Here is a 25,030-nt window from a genome sequence, read left to right as displayed (position 1 = left end):
TAAGTCACACTCTGTAGCACAAAAAGTTTGTTGCTTTTTATTTTTATAAATCGGGTACTAAACTGCACAGATTATCAACATACAGAAAAAGAGTCCTTACTTGCTTTTATAGTATTCCTTAAATTTGGAAACAAATGAAGTCCCTCTTCAGTCTGCCCTCCTTGATCAATGCTAGATTTTATAAATGGGAGTAATCTTCCTTTTTCAAATGCACCATCTGATTTCATAGGCACAATGCATTTTCAAGAAGCAGTAGAAAGGCTTGAAAAATAACCTTCCATCAACTATTTTAATCATACTCATAAGTATCTCAATATTTATTACCTGACAGACAGTGTAAGATAAGAGTATGTTCAATCAGTAGAAAATATCAATCAAGTAGAACTTGTCACACATCATCTGAATAAAATTCATAATTGGGTAAGTTTTTAGTGTCATTTTCTTGAAATCCTCTTCCAGAATAATGTATTCCTATTTTTGTGGTTGATAAAAGAGAATTTTCTTTTTTCTTCACGCACTGTTTGCACTAGAAGTTTCACCAATAAAACACAAAGAATCTGTGTTCTTTAGTGGACTACAATTTCTTTAAATTATTCTGAGAAAACTCTGTACACAATCAGATTTTTTGTAAATTTGTGTGTTTTACCAAACTACAGTCTTACAGAAGACTGTGAAGACATTCGGTGTCCCATCAAACTGGGTGAATGAGCATCATCTTTGGATAAATGCAATTCAAAGTTATTAAACCCAAGACAATGAATAGCTAGAATAATGAAAAAGCCACATTGGTGGATGTGTACCACAGAGGGAAAAGCATCAAGAACAAAATCACTGTTTAATGTTCAGTAGTTATCAAAGAGACAAAGCAGATATCAGAGTGTAGGAAAAGTGAATAAATAGTAATAGCATTACTGTATTACATTACTGTAACAAAGTAAAATACGATTAAAAGAAAAGTGACTGTTTAAAACCGATTAAGAAGGAAGCATGAGAAAAAATACAAACCAATCAGAATATAGAAAAGATAAAATATGGTGACTCATCTTATTGTCTCATAAGCCAAGAACAAAGATATGATTTATGAAAAGTAAAGGCAAAATTAAACTTTCTGAAAAAGAACCAGGTAGATTTAATTTGTGGAACTCCCTGTGACAGTACAACATGCAACATACTAGGCAAAATGTATAAAAGAAACCGATCTCAAACTATATATAGATATATATATTCCATATATATAGAGAGAGTGCATTATTCATATTTATATCACATACATATAAAAATATAACTAGTCTGGGTTAGAAAGACATTCTCCCTGTTGAAACTCAGTACTACCAATTGTTAGTTTTATTTCTTCTTTACTGCAGTAACTAGTACTGGGGGCTGACAGAGAAAAGATATGGTATGAGTCACTACTAAAAATCTATTTTTTCAAGACAAAGCAGGTAAAAATGAAACTATTTTTCTGTGTATATGTTATGCAGACAAAACCTTGATTAAAATGTGATTCTGAACTTATATTTACCTTCTTGGAAATTATTCAGGTGAAGAATTTACTTGTAGACCACCTAATTAGTACAGTTGGGAAATAACATAGATAACATAGAAAATACAGGAACTAGTTTGGGGAATAAATGTGAAATTAACTACCTCTTCAGAAAAATGGTGTGCATTTTCTATGCCTTCAGTGTACTGACTTTAAGATTCAACAGAAAAAGCACATGCTAGAACTTGCTCTGATCAAATTAAATACATAGACAGAAATGCACTTGGGAAAAAAAATCTCTCTTATTCTCTTGTAAAGAAAAGACATTTTTTTACTTTTTTAATCCAGCAAAAAACCTCAGCAACAGAATGGTGAGTAGCTGGGTTGTGAGAATGTGAGCAGCTGCTGTTATTATAACTAAAGGTCTGTCTACGGCTTGAGCCTGAGAGACCACATGTTCGGCTGTCCTCTCATCTTGCCATCCTCACCAATTAACTATTAACATGGAGGGCTGTACACATGCTCTCAGGGGCTCTTTAACAGGCTTCTTGGAGAGTGGAACAACTACACAGCAGGGCTCTGGGAACTGAGTAATGTGGGGTATAAGGAACCCTCGGCAGCTTTGCTCCTCCTAATGACAGTTTTCTCCACAGTTTAGTGCTTAAAGAAGGATACATGAAGTTTAACAATTTAAAAAAAAAATAATGCTGTCATTTCTTTAATGCTGCTAAGCAAAGACTCTGGTAATAATGTTTATTTTTTTTAATTCAGACTATTCTAGCACTTACTTTAAAACAATTCCATTAAAATTAAAATATCAGTTATTTAAAAAATGAGATATCATTTAAATCCTAACTCCATAGGAATTGATTTATATTGAATTTGTAAGCACAAAACCAAAATCAACTCCCCAGGCAATTTTGCAACAAACAAAGAACTTCATCCTTAAATTTGTTTCTTACAGACGCTTCTGGACTTCTCTAAAATATGAATGTACCTTTTATTGACATAATATGTAAAAAAGAGCACAATGAAACCAACTGTATGTCCCAGTTATGGACAGTTAATTCCAATGTGTAAAAAGAAGGATGCTAGTTTTCCATGCACAAATTCTACTCATTGCATTAAATTTTACTGTCAACCTTTTTGAAAGCAAACTGCCATCTAATATTTAAAAATAACTAAGTAAGGAGATGGAGATTTGCACTGCAAAAGGAATATTCATACACTTTTGACTGCAATGGTGAAACTAGAAAATCAAGTTTCTTTCTTTACCTTCCAAGCAGTAAGTGCATCAAGTATCCAGACAGATAACATTTGCAGGTATTCTAACACCTTTAAAAATGCGATACATAAATGAGAGTCAGGCACTTAGCTAATATAGGATTTAATTTAAAGATAAACTCATCTACTATGAAAACACTTTGCATAATATGAGGCTTTATCCAGTGCTTTTTTACTATAATCAAATCAAATTAATATCTAAAATTATAGGTTCTCTGTTCATTGTGAATAGTAATTTTGCTTTTGTAAGTTACATTACCACTTGCAGAGGAAAAGACTATCTACATTTTTCCTTTTACTAAAAAAATGTATTTCCAAATTTAAATCCCTGTATACTTTCAGGAAAGGTGCTGTTGGCAGCTTCTGATTTTGCAGTTGGGAAAATTAGTCTTATACCATAACTGGTGTGTTCCTGGTCCCAATACAAGGGGATATTGGAATTAAAGAGTAGACCTGTATCGTTTAATTCCTGGCTTTAAAAACAAGATCACACATCATCATGAGTATGACAGATGAAGACAGTGGACTGAAATGTCTTGTACTGGAACTCTAAACAGCGTTCTGAAGGCAGTGGAAAAGTGCGTAGGCATATTGTAAAAAGAAATAAGTAAAAAAGATATTATTATCAGGATTCTTTTTGCTTTTTTTACAGTTTCTGAAACTTCAACAGTTTTTCAAAAAAGCATAAACCCACATACGGCATAACTGTACCTAAGATGGTTTTATGCTTAGGCCTTTGTAGATTCGGCAGAACGACTGTCCCACAAAAGTACAGAAACACTACAGTGAAGTTATGTTTTAACTTTGCCCTTTGAACAAAAAGAGCTTTCAAAATGTCCAAAATTGCATTTATTTTCTTACCATAAACTTTAAATTTTTGCTAACTGATGTTTCAACTATGAAATATAGCAAAGACAAGCATTCCTACCTGGATAAGGTGAGCGGGCACTGTGATGATGCAGGCCGACAAAGATTTTCTGAGGAGGCCACGGAGAACATACAGAAATTTTGTAAGGCTATGAATATCTTCAGGAGTATCATTGCTACAAATGTCATCACCCCACAACATGGAACCCAGACTCTGAATTCCTATCCGCAAAATAGTCTTTTGTTTTTTCTATTGAAACAAAAAAAGAGCCAGTGTTATTTTTTAGACATTAAGAGGAAAATGTCATGTAATGTACTTAAAAAATACGATTTATAGACTTCATATCCATAATAATTACAGTTTATGCAATCATAGCTTAATCTCAGGTGATCTCACAAAAATTATAAACGGAATGGCTTTTTTTTCACTGACTGGATATCATGCTTTGTCAGATAGATAAGCAGAGAAATACTGAAAACTACTAATTTGCATTTTGTAAACAGCTAAATGTAAGTATGTTCTGACACAAAATCCAATAATGCTATTGTTTGTCATGTCCTTTCTCTCCTCCATCACTGCCTTAAAAAACACGCAAAAGAATCGTTTCTCCCAGCCGTAAACTGTCCTGCTGGAAGGGCCTGAGAGTAACCAAACACAACTTTTCCCTCCATTTTCAACTTTCCTCTGCGTTACTTTCATAACCTGACTATTCTGCCTGTTTGCTTCAGTTTCACTTTTTCTGCTACTTCTAAGTGACGAAGGTCAGTGGCCTACCTCACCAACGCATGGCCCTTTCCCTATTTTTGAAGTCTCTGTAAGTATCATTGACATTCCTGTCAACTCCTTCCAACTACTGACCCACAGAGAAACAGAGTCTGATGGAGACATCAGCAGATTGTCTCTTAAGGACTACACCTTTCTGAAAGTCCTTGACATGAGTGTTTCTGGATCTGCTTTAGTTAGCTACTGGGTACTAGACTCTAAGCTGTTTTGACATTTAAAATCCTAAATGGCCTAGTGTTTTACCTACCTAAAGGCTGTTTGCTGCTGCCTTGTTAGTACAGTGGCAGAAGAGCATCCAAACGGAGGCAGTGGCTAAGATAAAGCCCCTTTTCTGAGGGGGCAGATTATGAAGCCGGAGTTGTAATTTGTTTATGCAAACTAAAATGTCATGCCTCATGATGACAAATCTCATTTCTGCTTATTTGATGTGACCTTTCCTGGTGATCTTTGAGAAGGATTTTAGGTATATTTGCTATCATCAGCTGGGCGAGAGACAATAAGCACCCTTGTTGAAAGACTTCCTGTACAAGGTGATCAAAGATACATTTCTGGAGTTCAGGGTTCATACTTAAAGGCCAGCTTTTTTATAGATATATATATGTATAAAATTTTAATATTTATATTTTATATATTTTTATATATATATATACACATATATAAAATACTAGTTTAGATAAATAAAAGCTTCCAGGTTCTTTTCATTGCAATGAAGTGCTTTGATAAACTGTAGATATTCATGTTCACAATCCTGAATTGGAGCTGGAATGAACAGGAACTATCAAGCACAAAACATTGCCCAGCTGCTCTGGAAATCCAGAGGAAAGGTTTTGACAAGACAAGAGGCTACTTTTATAAATACTTCCTTCTCCATATTGGGTAGACAGAGCCTCCGTTGTGAAACACAGTTAGTACCACATGGCTCTGCATTTATCCAACTCTGATGGCTTACACAGTGAGCTGATCTGCCAATTCACTTACAACCCTTGTGAGAGTGATAAATAAATATATATATATATATATAAGGCGGGTATATATATATGGCGAACTCTTTAGCCTTGGGCTTTGCAGTCTTTTAGGCTTTACTTATGTAAAGTTAATTTTTTACACTACCTCACCAATATCTGGATAACAGCACAGGATAACACGACACAATCTGACTTCTCCATATGGTATTTGTTAGGCTTGGAGTTCAGAGTTTTAAAAAGAATAGGAAAAATGGAAGGTAGTCTAATATCCTTTAGTGACTTCTAATCAGAGCAGATTCATGCATTTCTTGATGTGTGTTTAAGCAATAGTACAAAATCAGGCATTTAATAAAAGTATTTTACCCAGATAAAATGGATATTGATCATGCGGAGAAAGTTCTGGTATTTCAAAATTTCAGAACAAACAGCCATAAAACTTCCAGAAACTTTTGTAATGAGAAAAATAGTTTTTCTTCTGAAGAACATCAGTAAAACCAGCACACAAACAGAGGAAAAACTGTATCAGAATATCCATTCTCTTATGGGATAAAGGATGATAGATGCTTGTTTCACAATATTAAATCATAAGAGCTGTAAAAGATAAAGCTATTTAAACACCAGGTAATATCAGATGTATTTATTTTGGCCAGTAACAGAATTTCTACCAGTATAATGCTGTCAGACCCACAAGGCCCTGACAAATGGCTCACTCCATAACTGAAATAGAAGAAAAGCATAACTCATACTCTACAACAACAAGCCTGCAGTAAAGAGGAGGATAACATTTTTTTAGATATACCACTGTATCTTTTATACTCTCATTAGTTTGGATTTTTTTTTACCCTTTTCAGATAATATTTGTAACAACAATTGCTTTGGCAGCAAGAATTCTGATTATGAAGACTTACAAACCACAATTCTAACCAAACAAAAAACCAATTTCCCCCAACTTTATTACCCTGAAAGTCACCCAACTTGAGCTTTAAAGTATAGCAAAACAATGTTAAGGAAATACAGTCGCCTAAGAAAGTTCTGTTGTCAAACATGAAGAAACCAAAACAATTCTGGAACAAAAAAGTGCTATTCCGTATGACTTAAAACCATGCTCAATTTATGAAGGATCCATACTTAATGAACAGCAGCAAAGAGTTACCAGGAAGTTTTAAAAAGGATGTAAAACTGATACTCACATTCCTAGGTTACAGACCCTGCATTTCCAAATAGCTCTGGCAAAGGTGTTCCAGTCAGTGTGAACAAACAGGTTATTGCTTTGTTTAACTTCAACCGAACTTTTCTGCAGCCTAATACCCCAAACAGGTATTACTGTCTTAAGGTCCACAAAGTCACGCAGGACAGTCAAAAAATATTAATCTGTGATGGCCAACAACGGATGGTCCAATGTTAATCAATCATATTAGATCCTAGAGATGCCGGACCATTTTACCACAGGTCTACTAAACCTCATGTTTAGTAACACCACTGACTCGTGTCAGAACTCTGTCAGCTGGGGTGAGTCACATTCTGCTCACTTTTCTCCAGACTCCTCTTCAAATACTGGTATTAAAAAAAGAGGAGCCAATAAAAAGGAGTAGTAAGTCTAAGTATCATTTGCATATTGATGTGAAAGTAGGCAAAAATATCTGGAAGCTTTACCACTCAGGTTAAACTTTTACTTTGAACCCAAACCCAACAAGCAACACACTTCTACACCTCCAGAGATTTTGGAAGGATTATTCTTCACAGTATGAAAAATGAAGCATTAATGGCACCAGCTTCTGTCATCCACAGACAGTGATTAATGGATCTACTTAAAGTCAGCAAGCAAATCTCTTGAAAGTACAATACCTCCCTGCTACATTTTGGCCCTTGCAGTTTTCTCCAAATTTCAGGAAAATCACTGCCAATAGGATCTCATCTAAAGGGGAAAGGAATATATATTTGGAGGGGAAGAGTATACATGCACAAAATTCTCTGAAGCTTTTATTATTATTATACACAGGAAAGGACAGAGGTGCAGAAGAATACAGCCTGGTCCTTACTCTACAATCTTCATTGCACTTCAAAAGTACTTCTGAAGTCTCAGTAAATAGAAGGGGATACAGAGCAGCAAAGAGGTGAATTTCTCATAGATTTGGAAGATAAAAAGATCCAATGCGTGATCTGGGCCATAACTACATTCAACTCCGGTGATATTTTTTAGGAGGAGCGTATTATATACTGCTTATAAATGTACAAAATTTGAGTGTACAAAGGAAGATGATGCATAGGGAAAAGAGGAATCTTAAAAGAAAGATACCGCTCCAGGAAATCATATGCATTATCTTTCTTGAAAGGGAAACAACTATGGAAGCGCTAATGGCTTTCTAGATGGATAAACTGGCTTGAAAAAGGATTCTTTTTCAAACTTTCAAAGCTTCACCTCAGAAATTTATATACACCATTTAGCAAATGTACTTTTAAAATTGCCTGAGTTGAAGTTCTGGTTTTGCTTTATTGACACCAATAAGACATTTTGAAACAACGAACCAGTACAGAAAATAACTCTCCGTGATGTTTAATTTTTTCCTTGCTCGCATGCAAAAAATCCAAAAATATTGTCTCTGACCAACCTTTATTTCCTTGTACATGTAAAAAAATAATTCAGGAATACACAAAGGTGCTACTTTCCCCATCAGACCTAGCTTGTAAGAAAAATAAGAAACACCAGCTTGATCTCTTCAGTAGGAGGTTGTTTGCTGGCTGAAGGTTGGCAGGGGGTTTGTTTCACTCGGCGCTGCTCCTTGCAGCCGGCAAGCTCTTGGGCTTCCACAGGACCTCTCACCGTGCGGGAGGAGCATCCCTGCGCACAGTGCTGTACAGTAGGATGACATGCCTGTTGCCATGGCTACCGCAGCGAGCAGGGAGAGGTGCCTGTCAGGGACCAGTTTACTTCTCCAGACTGGCACTGCCACCAAAGGGAAGGCAAGCTCGCCCGTAAATCTCAGCAGAGCCTGAACACTGAGCACAAATAACCGAAATTTACACACAAGCGTTCTACGCAGGTAACATTTCTAAAACGTACTGTTAGACACGAAAACATCCATTCCAACATTATCTTCCCTGCAAAAGGGGATTTTTACGATATTCTGCTAGTAACAGCACATACATAGTACTATATTCTTTGAGGTTCTCCAGCATCTATACTAATTAACTTCTACTGTAGTAACATTTTTATTGTATAACAATAATTACCTATCAAGTAAGCATCAATATATGTAATTTCTTATTTTATTTCCATCAACTCCAAAGGACTCATGTATTACTAAATATGACAAAGAATAATATATAGGGCAATGCTCAAATTAGTAAAGGGCTTTCAGCCTATGTTGTTAACCTTAAAATGTTTTTGATTACCCACACTATGATTTATGAAGAGTACAGAGATCTTTAGAAGTCCCGTAAGCTGTTTTGATTTGTAAAGTTGACATAGCATTTGTATTTCTTTACTTGTGTTTCAATGCTTGCTACATAAAGATGCACACCATTTAATTCATTAAAAAATTCACTCCACTCCAGTTAAAACAACATTGAAAAAATCTGAAAGTTTAAGATCAAGGGTTCAATCTCAAGAGTCTTGAACACACCATTGCTAAAGCAATAGTTTGAAAAAAATACTGTAGGGGAAAATGTGTTTTGCTTAATTACATTATATTCAGCAATCCATTTATTAGCTAATTGCACAGAATATGCATTTACTAGTGTTGGTTTACAGTTCTTTCTCGCATGGTGCGCATATCTGTAACCAGTAAAAACTCCAAATGCACATTAAAATATGAACCACACTCTCTGTTTACTCTGCTCGTTTACTTTAGTAATGCTTAGAAACAGCTTGTTCCTCGTTACTTTGTCCAAGACCTTCTTGCGCCACACTTGAAAATTCAGAAAACAACATTAGTTATAGGATTACAGAAGAGTACGAGGGTCTTCAGTACCTGGGGATCTGAGCCGTCAAACCCTTCCTGGTAAATGATCCTCTGAATAGAGTGAAGCAGCCTTGCGTAAGCACTGTTCATATTACTGTTGGTAAGGAGAAATAGTTTAGTAACACATTTGAATACTCTCCTATATGTCACTAACTGCTGTATTAAAAGTAAATATAAACAGATGCAGCTTGCAGTCACATAGCAAAAAGCGTCATAGAAGAAAAAATCCAGACCTCTGAATAAAGTCGACATTATAAGAAGGTGTGATTGCTTCGTGTTAACTAGTTCAGTGCTCAGACATTTAGTGAAAGCTAAAATCTCTAGAGATTAAGATAACTTAATTATGTCAGGCTCACTAACATCTAGAAGATGAATGATTTAATGTATCAACTTAAAGTTGAAACCATTACAGCACAGTACTAATCTATAACTGATGAAGAGCTACGCAATTGTTATTCCACATATACGTAATCAATGCCCTGATGAACAGCTGACTTTCTATTACTGAAAACTTTCATACACACAACTGCCTCAACAATCAAAACCAATAAACAATGAGAGAGACAACATTTTCACAATTCAAAAGTTAATGTCGTTTATTTATTTATTTTTATTTTTTTCTGATACCGCACCAGAGCATAACATACATTCTGCTTGCTACAGTTCCATATCCTACAGGTGTTATTACTGCTTTATTTGCACGACAGCAGAATTCAGAGGTAGAATTTATTTTATGTATTAGTTAGAAAATATAAAGTCTAAACAACAAAAAAAGAAGCAAAAAAGGCAAACCAGTTGCTAAAAATGGGGTTAAGCAGACTTAAAGCCAAATGAAAGTTCAGCAAATCATCTCATCAAAGTCTTAGAAGGTTCAGTTCCTGCACACCCAAAGCACTTCAGATAACCATCCCAGCCATGCTCTCCAGTCCGCAGGCTAACACCTACAAAGGACAGGAAGTCCTAATCTTTACTTTAAAAAAGCAAGCCGGTTGTTCACTTCTAAAAGAGACATACTGTTTTCTTAAATCCCGTAGAGCATAATGGCTTGTGTGTCCGGATTTGATGTAGGTTCCTTGCTGCACTGAGAGTTGAAGCCCTTCTGTCTTTTCTAGCTTCAGTATTTCCTTCTAGTCTCACTAATTACCATCAAGAGTTGTGGATTCAAAACTTCTTGTGTACTTTTTGGGAAATATGACAGGTTATTCTGAAAATTTTACCTCTAAAAATATTCTTACTTGCTCCAATCATTTTAAACGTCTGGTCTGATAATAGCCCAGGTTGGAAAGGACTTTGAAAGATCACCTAGTCTAAACACTAAGTCAAACTATTCCTGTTACTTTAGTAAGAGCCAAAAATATTATCCAAATGTATTTTACTAATGAATACCTAAATAAACCCAAATAAACTTGCTTTCATGCTTTTGCACAGGAGAGAAGACAACTTTTCTGAGAGGCCCTTAAGAGTTGTAAGCACCTCTCTCTTATACCATTGCTTTACCTCAGAATTCTACACTTCCTTCAAGAAAACAGTATCAACCCAAAACCAACCCCCCAAATGAAACATTTAAGATACAAACACCTACAATCAAAAAAGTCATAGTCATAATAATTTCCAGTTTTGAAACACTTGGTGTTAGAAAACATTAAGAGAGAACCCTTCTCAGAAAGAAAGAAAAGGGAGAGTTTTCAAATTAAACTCCATTTATCTGTTCTCAGATTTAGTACCCTACAAAGCTACTGGTTAAACTGATGTACCTTAATAATTTAATACTCTCTATGAATTTCACAGCTGAAAATAACTGGCAATGTATAATCTCAACATGACATTTAACGTGTAAAGTCTGCCTTGCTATACAAAAAAGAGCATCTCAAACAGAAGAGAGAGTAAATTTTCGCTTACAGAGTCAATTACTTTCCTACCGTTTAGTTGCAAAAGGAATGGCTGTTAAATGTTAGACCTACACTGTCTTGCAGCAGTCCGTTTACAGGGTCAGCGGAGGGGAAGAGGGCTTTAGCCTCCATGCCAGCCAAAATGTCTTCTCCATGTCTTCACATAACGGCAACACACACACAGCAGTGCTGTGATTTCTTCCCAGTTCTGCCAGAGCTGGAGAGAATCTGCAGCGCTTCACGATAACCAGAAGCGTTGTGTATCCGTTTGGATATTCCTTTATCCGTTTGGAAGAGATGGAAACTGCTGCTCATCGACACTAGGAAGGAGTTTGCAACTCTCTTGTAGCCATAGCCACATTACAGTAGGTGTAATACAGAAAGATGACTGTGGTCTTTGTCACCACAAAGCAGCATTTTCAATTTTGTCTATCTATCACTTATTTTGCTTATGAATATCACCATGCTATTTATAGGGAAGTCAGAGAGAAGATACTGCCATCACAATACTTGCCAATTCCTGAGTTGTTACTAAGTTGCTTTTAAAATTTAGTGGATAAAAGAATAAAATCGTAAAGCATTAGCAGAATTAAAGGGTTCCCAAATTAAAACAAACAATCCATCAGAAAATGATCTGTAGCAAAGAAAGAATTAAAGCAAATAATGTAATGCACATAGATTTTTTTTTAAATGTAAAAATAGGTGCTCTTCTACTTCTGTCTAAAATATTAATAGTTTACTTGAATTTGAGCCATGCTATGTAAATAAGGGCACAAAAAATATTGTTGAAACACTATTTATAAAAACAAGTTGCATTACCCTTCTGGCAATGTTTGTCATAATATTTAAGGAAGGAAATAAGATATTTTTTATTTTCTAATTTCTAGTCTTTTTTTGCCTTTGTTACTAAACACCATTTAATTCTGATAATGAGTTTAAACAATACCTTCTTTACTCTTTTTTTTGTTTAGCAATTTAGTAATGGATAAAGCAGGAGCTGGCAAGAAGGTATCCCGGTTACAACGGAGCATCTGACTTCTCTGTTGATAGTTTCTAAGCAGTTAACAAAGGTTAGGTTATCAAGGGTATGACAAATAGCCTTATTATGTATAGGGAGACCCCATTAGGCAAGACAGTGAAATCTGTTTTATCTAAATTTATCGGTAAATCTAGACGCTAGATAATTTTTTTCTTTTTTCCAAAGCATATACATTCTTAAGGTAAAGCTTATGAGCATTACTGAAAAACTTCCCTTGATTATGAATTTTTCTCTTTTGGTAATTGCAACCAAACAACAAGGATAGAAGTACAGTAAAGGGGTAGAAAGTCAGCCTTTTCTGCGATGCCCTGAGTTACCACAGAGGATATTTCTGCCTTCCTGTTAGGTACCAGCTTTAGCAATGCAGCAAAAAGGACACCAGAATATCCTAGCAACAACCACTGGAAAACAGTTGCTGTCAGCTGCACAACCCCGTTAACCTGGTCCCAGCATTAGGGCCAGGACATAACTGCCCTTCCCTAACATAAAAAATAATGAGATAACAAAGAGAAGGTTTATGCCTTCTTTTGGCGCCAAACACTCAGTCCCCTTTACTACTTCCTTTAGGAGAACTGACTTCCCAACCTGTTTTCAATTAATGTTTATAATGGGGCAATGAACTTCCATCCATCTTGAGTGATTATCCAAAAGGGGACGCTGTAACTGAATTCAACCACCAGGTATCAGAACTAGAGAAAGGAGAGCAGACACAGTACTCCTCATCTCCCTCTGTCAAAGAACCGACAAACACACACGCGTGCAAAAACACAGGAAAGAAAAGAGACTGATCCAAACTTTAAGGTGAACAAATGATGTATATAACCTCCAAATCCGATCTTTAACTGCAAAGTAAAAGGCCAATCAACAACTTAGTTCTGTCATCAATCAAAGAATCTCCTTTCTTTGCAAGTCCATGAAGAAGCCAAATGCTTACGTGGATAGGAAAAGAGGGAGATACATATAGATAGACATGAGTTCTAAAAATGGCCAAGAGTCTGGCCCAGATAAAGCCTCTACATCTCTGATCCTGCAAGGGAAGCACTGTAATTATCTTGCAACAGACATTAGCTACAATTACAGAGACAGTTCACTCACTGAAGAGCAGTTTAAATAAAATAGGTTTCTTAATGTGATGCTAGAGAATTAGAAGCACCAAGATGATTTGGTCGTTTTTACAAATACATGGTTCTTTACACCACAAAACATTATGATAAAGGACCTTGTTCACCAATAGATGCAGCATTGCTTTTCAAAGGATTGTAAAATGTATGTTCACTCTACTCACTGTTTCTGTTAGAAGAGTATAAGATGAACAGGAAAATGGGGTACATTACTTTTCTTTATATTTTCTGCTTTAACTGCATAATCTGTTCTTTGTCAGTACATCCCTGAGCGGTGAAAGAAAAAGAGAGCAAAGGATTGTTCTTGTTTCTCAATCCTTCTCAAAGAAAAGAAGGGTGGGGGAAGTGAACTGCTTCTAATTTCAAGGAGGAAAAATGAAACCTAAGGCCTCCAAAGCCTCTAATTGAAAAAAAAAAGGGAAAAGTAAGGCTGGTCAACAGGGTGAACTCTAGGTGCATCTAACAAGTTACAGGTTAAATATGTTCTTTGAGGAACATTAACTACATACAAAAGTAGCAGGTCTCTAGAAGGAAAACAAAAAAACCACCCAAAAAGGACAACACTAAAGGAACACCTCCCTTGCATCAGTACATATGATAATTTAATCAAAAAAGTGCAACAAAAGAATACACTGAGCTTCTAAAATCTTTCTTTACAATTAGTAGCTTGTCATTGCAGAACATATAGCTTCTGACCTCAACGTAGAATGTGTATGTTGCATCAGGTACACCTTCCACAATTTTCCATAATTTAAGGTGCCTCTTCAACGGCTGTAGTTACAGCACTATAACAATTTATTTCAGCCTGAACTTAACCCATGCTGTGCTCTGCTACATTACAAATATTTAGGATGGATCGTGCTACCTAAACTAATGCGGAAACATTTTGAGAAGAGGGAAAAATTTTTCTTTTTTTTCTTTTCTTTGCTAATTCCTAATTTTTTTGCGACTTCTTATACTATAAAGAGGTATCATCCATCAACAGTACCATTTACTTACAGAATATTATAGTTTCCACTTCCTCCTCAACCTCTGTATTAGTGACAAAAGCAAAACATGCTTAGATTTAAAAAAATAAACCACAAAAAACTAACACACCACTGATTTTGGTCTGCAATCCTACACGAGTAAAGAGGAAATTTCATTCAGAAATGTCTTTACTGATACATATCTTGTAAAGTATACCCTTTAAAAAGTCATGAAATCTTTCGCAAACACCCCATAATACATATCCTATTAATGCAAATTAATGTAAATTTCAATAACGAACTGCCCCCTTTCTTAAAAATGCTTCCTTATTTTTGAAGGATTTGTCAGCTTTCAGTGTTAACACATTTTCTATGCATTTTCTTTTGAGAAATCAAATTGAAAAAATCATATTTTTAGAGATTTTCCAAATTTCAAGGCATTTTTGTAACTTTGTTTCTTAGTTCCTTCCAGGCTATCAGCACTTTTTTGAGGTACTGTCAGCCTAATAGATTACAGAGATTTTGCAGCGCTATATAGGTAATTCCCATTGTGCAATCAGGTGTTTTTTTGGCTATGCATCTAAGATCATAGTCTGAGAACCTTATGTTTAAGAAATTTCGTTCTCTAAGTGGAGACATGCTAACCAGCCATGTCCATGCTCCTCATTCACTGTAACACAGAATAACAGAGGTTAGCTCAGGTTCGCAGTGGGACCTCCAGGCAACCAAAAATGAGGTCGAATACAAATTGTTGACTTCTATTGGAAGGGCTGGCTGTGACTATCATATTACTTTCTTTCAAATCTCTGTCTAGTTAATCAAAAGAAAAGAAATTTTTACTATTCTATGATACATTGAAGTTAGCTTTAGAAGCCAGAAGCATTATACTGATTTTCCAAGCAGTAATGCCAACAAAATAATATCCTTTCCCTCCCCCTTTTATAAATTTTCTTTAATGAAATCATCCTGACAGGATTGTGAGCTTCTTTTTGTTCCTTGAGAAAGTAATGCTTCCTTCAGAATTTCACCACAATATTTGTAAAAAATACAGCACAAGCCTGTTGGGTTTCTGTATGCTTCTGTAAAAGCATAAACATTTGGAGAGCAGTGAAATAATTGGTAACATTCATACTTACTATTGGATTTAATACACTGTGACTAATGTGTATTAAAGAATCACAGAAGATAGGGATGAAAAGGACCTCAAGAGGTCAGGTAGTCTATCTTCTTGCCCCAAGGCAAGATGAACTACATCTAAACCATCTCTGACAGATATTTACCTAACTTGTCCTTAGAAATTTTCAGTGATGGAGATTCTACAATACTCCCAATCTGTGTCTGCAAGGCAGCTTCTTCTCGTGCTAATCCTTAGAAAAATATCTCCTTATTTCCAGCCTATATTTCTACCACTCCAGTTTACTGTAGCCCATTACTGCTTGTCCCACCTACAGCAGACAACAGAGTTACTACCCTCTGTATGGCAGTTTTTAATGTGCTTCAAGACTGCTTAGATTTGTCTGAGAACTTCAACTCTTCCATCACAGGCCATACATTCCAGTATGATGTATATATAACCACCTTCACAACCTTCTCTAACTGATCCAGAGCTGTCTTGAAGGATGGTATCAAAAACTGGACAGCCTCATCCCTGAGCAGAACAAAGTACTTTGCACATCTTCCACGTTAAATTTCAGTTTATCACCTCCATGCTTTTTAAATTATGCTTTTTGGAAGCATTAATAACACAAAACTGTTAATATATTTTATATTCAAGATACTTTATAACTCCATATCTTCTTCTGGAGACCTGCTACACTATTTTATTTGTTCAAGTAATTATTCCTACTAGTATGATATTCGGCATGTCTTCACTGAATTCCATGTAGTTTATTCCAGATGACCAACCTAAATCTTCTTGAATTCTAATCCTATTATCTAATCTGCATGAATTATTCCTTCCACTTTTTTCCAAATTTGACATTATGGCTGCAATCAAGAAACCCATTGCCCAGTGTACGTACCAAGCTATTGGTATTAGTACTAGGTTATTACCAGGCCTAATACTGGGATAAAGCCTAGTACTTCACTCAGGTTCAACCTTGACTTAATGACATCTTATTTAGAAGATAAGAATTTAACAATCAATATGGCAAAAAGAAAACTGCCAAACCAGTCTATGTTCCTCTTTTGACATGATAACAGACTTTATCAATGGAGAATATCTCCTGTTTTATTTTAGAGCCTTTTTACTCTATCCCAGTTGAATACCCATAAGCAAACAAAGGAAACACAGACCGGGCGAAACTGACCTAGAAGTTTAAAAATAGATTACATTATTTTGTCTGGTATTTTTTGAAGCACTGATGTTATCCCATAGATCTCTTCATCTTCTCTCCTTAAAACAGGCATTGCTTTGGCCTTTTTGACTTTGTGGAACTTTGACAATCCTTTACGTTTTACCAATGAACTTCAGTAGGTCCCACCTTGAAAAAATTTATGCATTTTCTAACCTGGTCTTTCCTTATGTGAATTGGGTAGTCCAATTTGCTGATATTAACTGTGCTAGGTGCAGATCAATTTGGGGATCATGGTAATGCGAGAAGCAGCTTTTCTCCCCTTCCATCATTTTTTAAGAATTCCAGTTATACAACACTGATGAACAGAAATTGAAATTCTAATTCAGTTTATTTTTTAAATGTGCGTAAACACTGAATGACTGTAATTATGGGAAGCTTAAATCTTCCATTTCTGTACAGAGAAATAAGCTTCATTTCAGATGCTGTAATTCTTTCCACCTTGTCTTAACCTTGACTAGTGCAACCTTTTTAATACACAGAATCCAAAGCCAGTGTTGTTTGTGGTCAGCCAAGACACTAAAAAATTAGAAGACAAATGATCTACTGTAAATGAAGAGAGAGACCTACACACCTCTTCACAGTTCCCACAGATTTCTGTCTGAGAGTTCACTGTTCCCAACATGTTCTTTATTCCTCCCTGTCCCTCATCACATTGCGTTGTGGTCTAAGAAAATGATGTTTAGAATGGTGGTTGTCTGTTACCTTGGTACCTGCCTTTACTCCCAACAACTCTTTCATTGCCTCAAGAAAGGCTTCTTGACAGAGACCCATGTTGTGCGTGCAGGGAGAAAAAAAGGAGATAAGCCTTCCAAGATCCATCTTTATTTGATCATATTCTTCACCTCATCACTCTGTGCTCTACTGATTTGCTAAGCAAATTAACTAAATCTAATCTTTCCGTTAGCTTAAAACTAGAAATAAGTATAGATTTCATATGGTAAGAATGATGAACTTCTATCAGGATACCACACAAGAAAATTATCAGTTAAGCAAGGCTTATAAAATCAAACGCATAAAAGTTAAAGCCCATTTCCTATACTATACATATGAGTTAATTTGATTTTAATGTAAAATGTACAAACACTTGACAGTCATACAGTTAGTGGAATTAAGCCAAAGAGTCATGAGGCATTCTAGTTAGCTAGATAAAAGACAGAAAGGGAATTAAATTGCTCAATAACAATATAAGCACTCGCAACAATCTGTCAGATACTCTTGTGTCTATCCTCTATAGCCCTCTATAGTAAAAAAAAATAAAAAAAAAATAAATATACATAATATATAAAGTTGGTTCAAATATTTACTACAGAAAGAATAAAATTTAAATTCTCTGCTTTCTCCTGTAAGCGTGGGTGGTGGTGCTCTTTTTTTTTACCACCTCGAAGAATTTACTTTACAAACCAGTGACATTTGATCATGTAACACAGAAACAAATTACACAGGCTTTTGCTTTTCTACAGCTCTAGGAAAGGTGCTTCATTCTGTGCTTCTTTCATAAATCTCAGTTTTCATATGTGAGTGTACTGTAATGAAAATCAATCACAATAAAGCATACCGTACTACTACTTCCAGGAGTTGGGCCTATACACTGGGATCTGTAAAACTAGGTATTATATACATTAAGTGAGTGGACTGAACAAAGAGATTGCTCGCCCTTATTTGATGTTTGACTTGACTTGAAATGTCTCCAAGAAAGATACAATGGACATGTGTGCTACAGGCTAATATGAGTCTTTGCTACTGTCACTCATTTTCTCTTGGTCTTCCTTAATTCCTAACTGATAGACATAAACTATAATAAGTTATTCATTCAGAGAAGAGTTTATGATTTCATCTGGAATTAGGGGTGTTGTGTAAGACATAATTAGTGATTGTAATTCTATTCACAGTATTTTGTATTTTCCTTAGGTGAAGCTGTAGGATGTAAGAAGTAAAAGTCACATAGTAAACTAATCTGATAGAGCATTCTAAGCTATGTAGGTCAAGGCTGGCCTGTCTTCTTAGCCTGAAAAAACTGCATGGATATCTTCCTAAGACTGATAGCCACCTGACACACACATCTCCGAAAGCTGATGGGGCATGGTGCTAAGGGAGTAGTTCACAGACAGATAGTAACAGGTTTCCCCAGTCCCCGCACTCAGCTGTCAGTAGGGTTGGAGTGAACATGCAGCTGCGTCCTAGGCTGTCCTAGTAATGTCTGCCTTAATTGTCCCTGCCAACTTGCTTCCTCCCACAGCTGAGGAGTCAGTATACCGAGCTGTCTCTGTGCCACAGCAGCTTTGCTCCCAGTCATGGCATGTAGCACTGACACGAGAACCACAGCTGAACTGCTTGTGAGCCATGAGTGGCTACAAGATTTTTCACAAAAAGGGTAGATGCAAAAATATCCTTTACTGCTAATACGCAGACAAAATTTAAACACACAACAGAAGCATGTGGTATTACAACTTACCATGTTTTCATTTTAGGCTGTGAAGACAATTCTTCAGGAAGGTAAAAACTATACCATTTTGTGGACTGAGACAGTTCTGGCGACATTGTTTTAGAAACATCATAATAATGGCCAAACTTCGTAGATGTTGTTGGGCTGGCCTGTGGGAACAGCAATACTGATTACAATAACCTATTAAATTACCACCTATCAAAAGAAAATAATTAACTAGCAATACACTTGAAAGAACCCCCTGGTTTTTTTTCCTATTCAGCATAAGTGTAAGCTTCAAGTAGAACAACATTATAATATTTACTGCTAAGTTTCGGTTCCCCTATTGACATTCTATAATGCAAATTTTTCATACAGGATTCAACCCTTACTGTTCCAAATTGCATCACCAGAATGCAGTCAGATACTTAAAAGAAGGTATTTTTGCACATTCTAGACATATGATCACAAATTTCAAAAGGCCAGATATATGAAATGTGGAGACCATGATGTATTCCACCTATCTGATTTTTCAGTATCTGGGAATTATATGGTGCTACAGAAATGTTTTCGGTTGACTTTGAAAATGTTTCACTTTGTTTATTTACAATTGGTAAGAAAAAATACCACTGCATCTTCATATATCTGATTTTAACAGAAAATTGTAAAAAAGAGGAAATAGTTAAAAAGTACTTTTAATTTCTTGAATTTTGAATAAGTAGCAGGTTGAGCATTACACAGATATCATACGCAATAACCATGGTTTACTACAATAAAGATACTTTTTTATCAGCTCTCAATTTTGCCTATATAAAACATCACAAACCTCCCACATTTAATATATACTATAGCAGGAATTACACATTTTGAATACATTTTGCTAGTAAATAAACAGAGGAAATGACTGTGTATTTCTGTTTCACATTAATGGAGTTCAGCATGCAACCTGCAACATTATTTGAATTACACATATTAATGTTAAAAAAAATCCCTAGATTGTTACAATGTGCAATATTCAAGTATGTAGTAGCTGTTTGCTACAGTAATTGAACAGTTTTTGCTCTTCATGTAACAATCCATTTTCTTCATGATTTCTGCCCTTCCCATTAAAAAAAAAAAAAGAAGCTATCCTGGAAAACAATCAAGCAGAGTAAACCTCAGAAGCAAGTTACTTTCTTCCAAGGAAGGAAAACACTTGGCACAGATCTAAAGATATAGAATATTTTTTAATGTACACACTGGAAAGGAGTAACAGATTACCAAATCAATATTAAAATTGATTTCTAGGCTATGGCACAAACACCACCGTGCTCCTGATCAGATTATCTCTCCTAACTGTTCTAACTCTTTTGAGGAAAAAGAAAGGTCATTTAGAATAACCAAATAAGTTTCGTAATCAATCAAACCCACAGTATTTCTAACTGTTAAGACACCTGGACTGAGAAAGGCACTGGATCCTAGACCAGGATCCAGGAGCGTGCAAAAATATTTTAAAGTCATTTTTCTGTCTCCCAACTCCAAGATTTACTGCTAAACTGAATCCCCCATAAGAGCCAAGAGCCACCTCACATATTAAATGATAAAGCATTAAAATAAAATGAAATATCTCAACAGTTGTGAAAGAGAACAGGTGAGACAGAAAAGTTAAGAGTTGAAAGTGAGAGATGTTGAAGACAAATTCACGCTGCAGAACGGAATGTCTTTTAAAGGTCGTTCTGAAGAGAAGTTTGGATAGGCAAATAAAATGAAATGCTATTTTCTCTGTACTCAAAAGTATGGAAAAGTGACCAGAAATACCCCCAATAATTTCAAAACTTTCTCAGTACGTTCTGTAACAACTTAGAACATTCTATAAGTGGATTTTTCTTTTGAGCTGACCAATATATACATTTTATCCGCTAGCTGAAAGTTGAGCAGGGCTGTATGTGTATGCAACGAAAACTTTTTGGAACAACTTCTGCTCCAATTTCAACATCTGTTATGCTTGCTATATACAGGAATGACAATAGGTATACTGAATTATTACAATAATGGGATCCAAATAATTTGTTGCGTGTTGAGCAACAAATTATTTAGTTCCAACTCCAATTATTACAGAAAGCTTGTGGTTTTCACAAACCTTGGTCTTGCTAATCAAATAAGTACTATAACAGTAAAAGGAAAGAACAGAGACATGCCAGACATGGCCCTGTATTTACAGCTAGCTTTCTGAAAGCAATCATGCTCTGTATTTCCACAATTTTATTTCATGCTTCAGCTTACCAAAACTACATTAAACAGTTAAGATTAATTAGCATAATTTGGTTTAGAGTAAATATTCTGAAAAGATTTGATTAATGGATGTTAGGCCTGGTGAGTTATCAGAGAATATAAATAGTAACAATAATATAATATCTTTCCTACACAAACAATAGAATAATCAAACTAACCACAAACTTTTCCTTAAAACAATTAGTTTTTAATCAAAAAACCCACAAAATTTCTCATGTATATCTAGTCATAAGAAGCAGATCAGTTTTATTAAAGATAGAAAAACACTTTCTCTAAGTCAGTGTTTCAATTTATTTATCAGCACCCAATTTTTAAAGAAGGAAGTCCAACAGAGCATAACAACCTATCAAAATCTAAATGTTTTTAATGTAAAAATGTAACTTTATTTAAAACAAGGATTCTGAAAGCAATTTAAACAGGGGCTGTTCTTTGGCCTATAATCTATTCTTTATCCGGATTACAGATCAGAATGTTTTTACTGCAGTCTCTGCCAGAGCTCATCTTTTTATTGTGTACTTCCAAGCCCCCTTAATGTTTTAGAAAGGCCTTGACTAACTGAACTTTGATCTGATGTCTTCATTGAGAAAAGCTCCAGGTTGCCCATTTCAGATGCAAATCCTTACTGAGGCCCAATAGAGTTTAGTAAAGACAGCAAAAAAGAATAAACAAGAAGTTTCCAGGATCCTCTTTGAGAATCCTGAGGCACATTGGTGTCCTTAATCCACCCTGCTGCATGGATTAAGGTAGGTGATAACCTCTCTTGATTCAAAAGAATAAGCACAGTGCCTACAAACTGGGTGGAGACTAGGATTTGGCTATAATAAAACACCATGCAATAAAAGCTCGGTCTATGTCAGAAGCCCATGAATAGGCCTCAATGTACTGCATTCCCAGGCTTAGCAGGGAAGCTTGCAAAAAGCCTACCTGAATCAAGTAAGCATGAATAATCTGCCTTAGCAGAACGACCATGGAGAGTGCGAAGCAGAGACTTTCCATTCCTCTTAAGTTTGATCTGATAAATTTATTAGTGGACTGGAGGCTCAAGCCTGTTCTTTCCTGGCTTCCTGTTTTGCACAAGGAGAAATACACTAAATTGTCAGCGAGCAGAGCGTGCTTTTATGCTACCGTCTGCTGTTAATGTTTCTAATTGCAATACTAATGTGCTAGAAATCTCAGATTTAGGATGAATCAAGGCAGAAAATTGATTTCATGCTGTGACAGTTTATATATTGCCCCAAGAACATAAGCAGTTCATTCAAAAAAAAAAAAACCTCACCAAAAAACCCCACACCGTCTTGCATTGCTATCCATATACTCAAAAGTTTAAATGAAATTAACCTCTGATACAGATGAAAGTAACAAACTGGCAAAGGCACATCAAGCACAACACGACCTGTTGCTCTGACAGAGTTCTTAGAAATCTTCTTTTTCTGCTATACATGGTATATATGTAAAGAGAAACTGTGATAGTTACGAAAAGCACTAACATAAATACCATGTGTAAGAAAAAAACCGAGTTACCTAGCTAGTCTGTATGAGGTCTAATAAACAGGAAGGGAATATCTGAGCTATTAATGAAAATCTCTTTTATTACTTGGAAATAAAACCTAAATGAGGCATCAAAAATACCACAAAGACAGCCTTTATTCAGCAATCTCACTTCATGTAAGGCCAGATATTGGACGGAAAAGTTTCCTGCTAACATGTTCTAGTTAAAAGCAAAGCTATTTTCTCTCCTTCATACTTGAAACTATTTGACAGCAGTTTTTGAAAATGCACTGGTTTATTAGTTCAATCAGTTTGGAAAATGTGCTTTGAAATTTTATTCAACGCTATTTTTTTTCTGGGAAACGAAAATTTAAAGAATAAATTCCAACCAAAATCATTAATTATGTGATAGCACTAAGTGTAATGAAAATCCGGGGTACTTGCAAGGCAACATCAGGTTTTTTCCTCAATGAAGTATATTCACCAATCAAATTAATTTAGCACAGCACCAAAATTTATGATAACTGCAGTACAAAATACGAAAAATATCAATTTCAAACCTATTTTTCACTAATTAGAATACCCTGAAGAATTTTAGGTATAGACAGTTTAAGAATTAGGCTTCTATTTGCAAGTTTTAATTTTTTAAATAAAATTAACATATACATAAAAATATTGTACCTCAACTATTCAGGATGATCAGCATCCAATTCAGAAATCAACAACTACAACAACATAAACACCCCACAAAAGATTGACCATTTTATTTTATCTTGCATGACCAAATTTCAATAATCGATGACAAGTAAAGTATGTATTGGAGAGAAATATTATATTAGTGGATGAAGTGATTAGTTCTATGAAGTTACAGGGGATGAGTGCACACCGAAATGCATTATTTATACGTTTTTCTATTTTGTTAGAACATCAGTGCAACATTTGGTAATGACATACAATTGTTTCCATATCAATGTACAAGGAATTCTGCTAGATTTTAAAACAGACAAATTATTTTGGGGATGGTTCAGAGTGGCACAAGCAAGCTCCACCATAATAAAATTGATGAGATTGTATGATTACCCTGGAGGCTGTTTGATTTGGCATGTCACCATATATAAGTCTTTTCTGACACAACTATATAGCCATGTCTGTGCAATTTCACAGAAAACCAAACATGCCAAGCCTTGTAAGATCATTTTGTCACATTCCAATTATGTTTTTTAAGAATACAACTGAACTTACTAGGCAGTTATGACTACCTCTAAACCAGAATTTACAAATGTAGGCTAAAATGTATAGAGAACACAAGATTTTTTTTGTTCTGGATAGTAAAAAATGCTGTAATTTTATTAAAGGTTGATTGTGCCACTGGATTAAGTAAGAAAGTCACCAGCCACATGAGATACATTATTCACAAAACACTAACAACTGTAAACTCTGAAAGACTGACCACTGGGCTTGTTTCTTATACTCTTCCTGCACAGTGATTAGTTTCTAGTGACAGTGAAGCCGATATAATCTCAAGTGCTTACTTTAGTTGTTATGCACATGGATAAGCAGGTCAAGAGCTTGCTTCCACACAGTACTTTCACTACAGAGATCTAGTAAGTACCATTGATTAAACCTACTTAAGTAATTTGCGTACAACTAAATTTGGGCAAAGTCTGTAAGTGACCAAATTATTCAAACTTTCATAAAAAGATGTCTCAATGTAAAAATACTGCTTGAAAAATCCCATGGTACTTTAATTTAATGGTTTTTACTTTTAAATTATTATGGTCTGTATTAAGTGTTACAGTTCCTGCAAACTCTCAAATTCCCTTTCTCTCTGTATCTCTAGTAAGCAAAAATATAGTGGTTTATGATAATTTAGCCTTAGGAGGCAATCCTGTAATACTGTGGATTAGCAATTCTGTGGTCTAGATTCTACAGAAAAGCACAAATTCATTTTGACTGCAAACAGAAAAAAAGTATGAAATACTGATTACCTCAATTTTTGGTAAATTTTGGTAGCGCCAGGCTATTTTCATAGAATCCTGAAAGTCTTCAGACTTAACAGCTGTTGCTTCTTCTCCCAATTCATTTCTGTGGGTATCATCAAGCAAAGGGGCTGGAAGTTCCTACAGGCAG

At 35.4% G+C, this 25,030-nt stretch overlaps 1 protein-coding gene across 7 annotated transcripts in view; it reads right to left on the bottom strand.

Annotated features, from left to right (window-relative positions):
* Positions 1 to 25,030, bottom strand: part of ELP4 (elongator acetyltransferase complex subunit 4) — a 157,696-nt gene that overhangs the window by 100,797 nt on the left and 31,869 nt on the right. For 5 of the 7 annotated variants that reach the window (XR_008466206.1, XM_054200206.1, XM_054200204.1 and 2 more), the window contains exons 4-8: positions 24,889 to 25,020; positions 19,172 to 19,311; positions 9,355 to 9,439; positions 3,696 to 3,884; positions 2,759 to 2,818 (exon numbers count right to left, since the gene is read on the bottom strand). Coding sequence is in view for 6 of the 7 variants with exons in the window: in XM_054200206.1 (XP_054056181.1) it covers positions 2,759 to 2,818; positions 3,696 to 3,884; positions 9,355 to 9,439; positions 19,172 to 19,311; positions 24,889 to 25,020 (606 nt within the window). In the remaining variant the exon portion in view is untranslated. The remainder of the gene's footprint in view (positions 1 to 2,758; positions 2,819 to 3,695; positions 3,885 to 9,354; positions 9,440 to 19,171; positions 19,312 to 24,888; positions 25,021 to 25,030) is intronic. The other 2 variants (XM_054200207.1, XM_054200205.1) reach the window with 1 other exon arrangement.

The sequence above is a fragment of the Rissa tridactyla genome, chromosome 4 (genome assembly GCF_028500815.1).
Source record: "Rissa tridactyla isolate bRisTri1 chromosome 4, bRisTri1.patW.cur.20221130, whole genome shotgun sequence".
In the NCBI taxonomy this organism is placed as follows: Eukaryota; Metazoa; Chordata; class Aves; order Charadriiformes; family Laridae; genus Rissa; species Rissa tridactyla.
The sequence above is the reverse complement of the archived record's forward strand: the minus strand, read 5'-3'. Positions and strand labels throughout refer to the sequence as shown.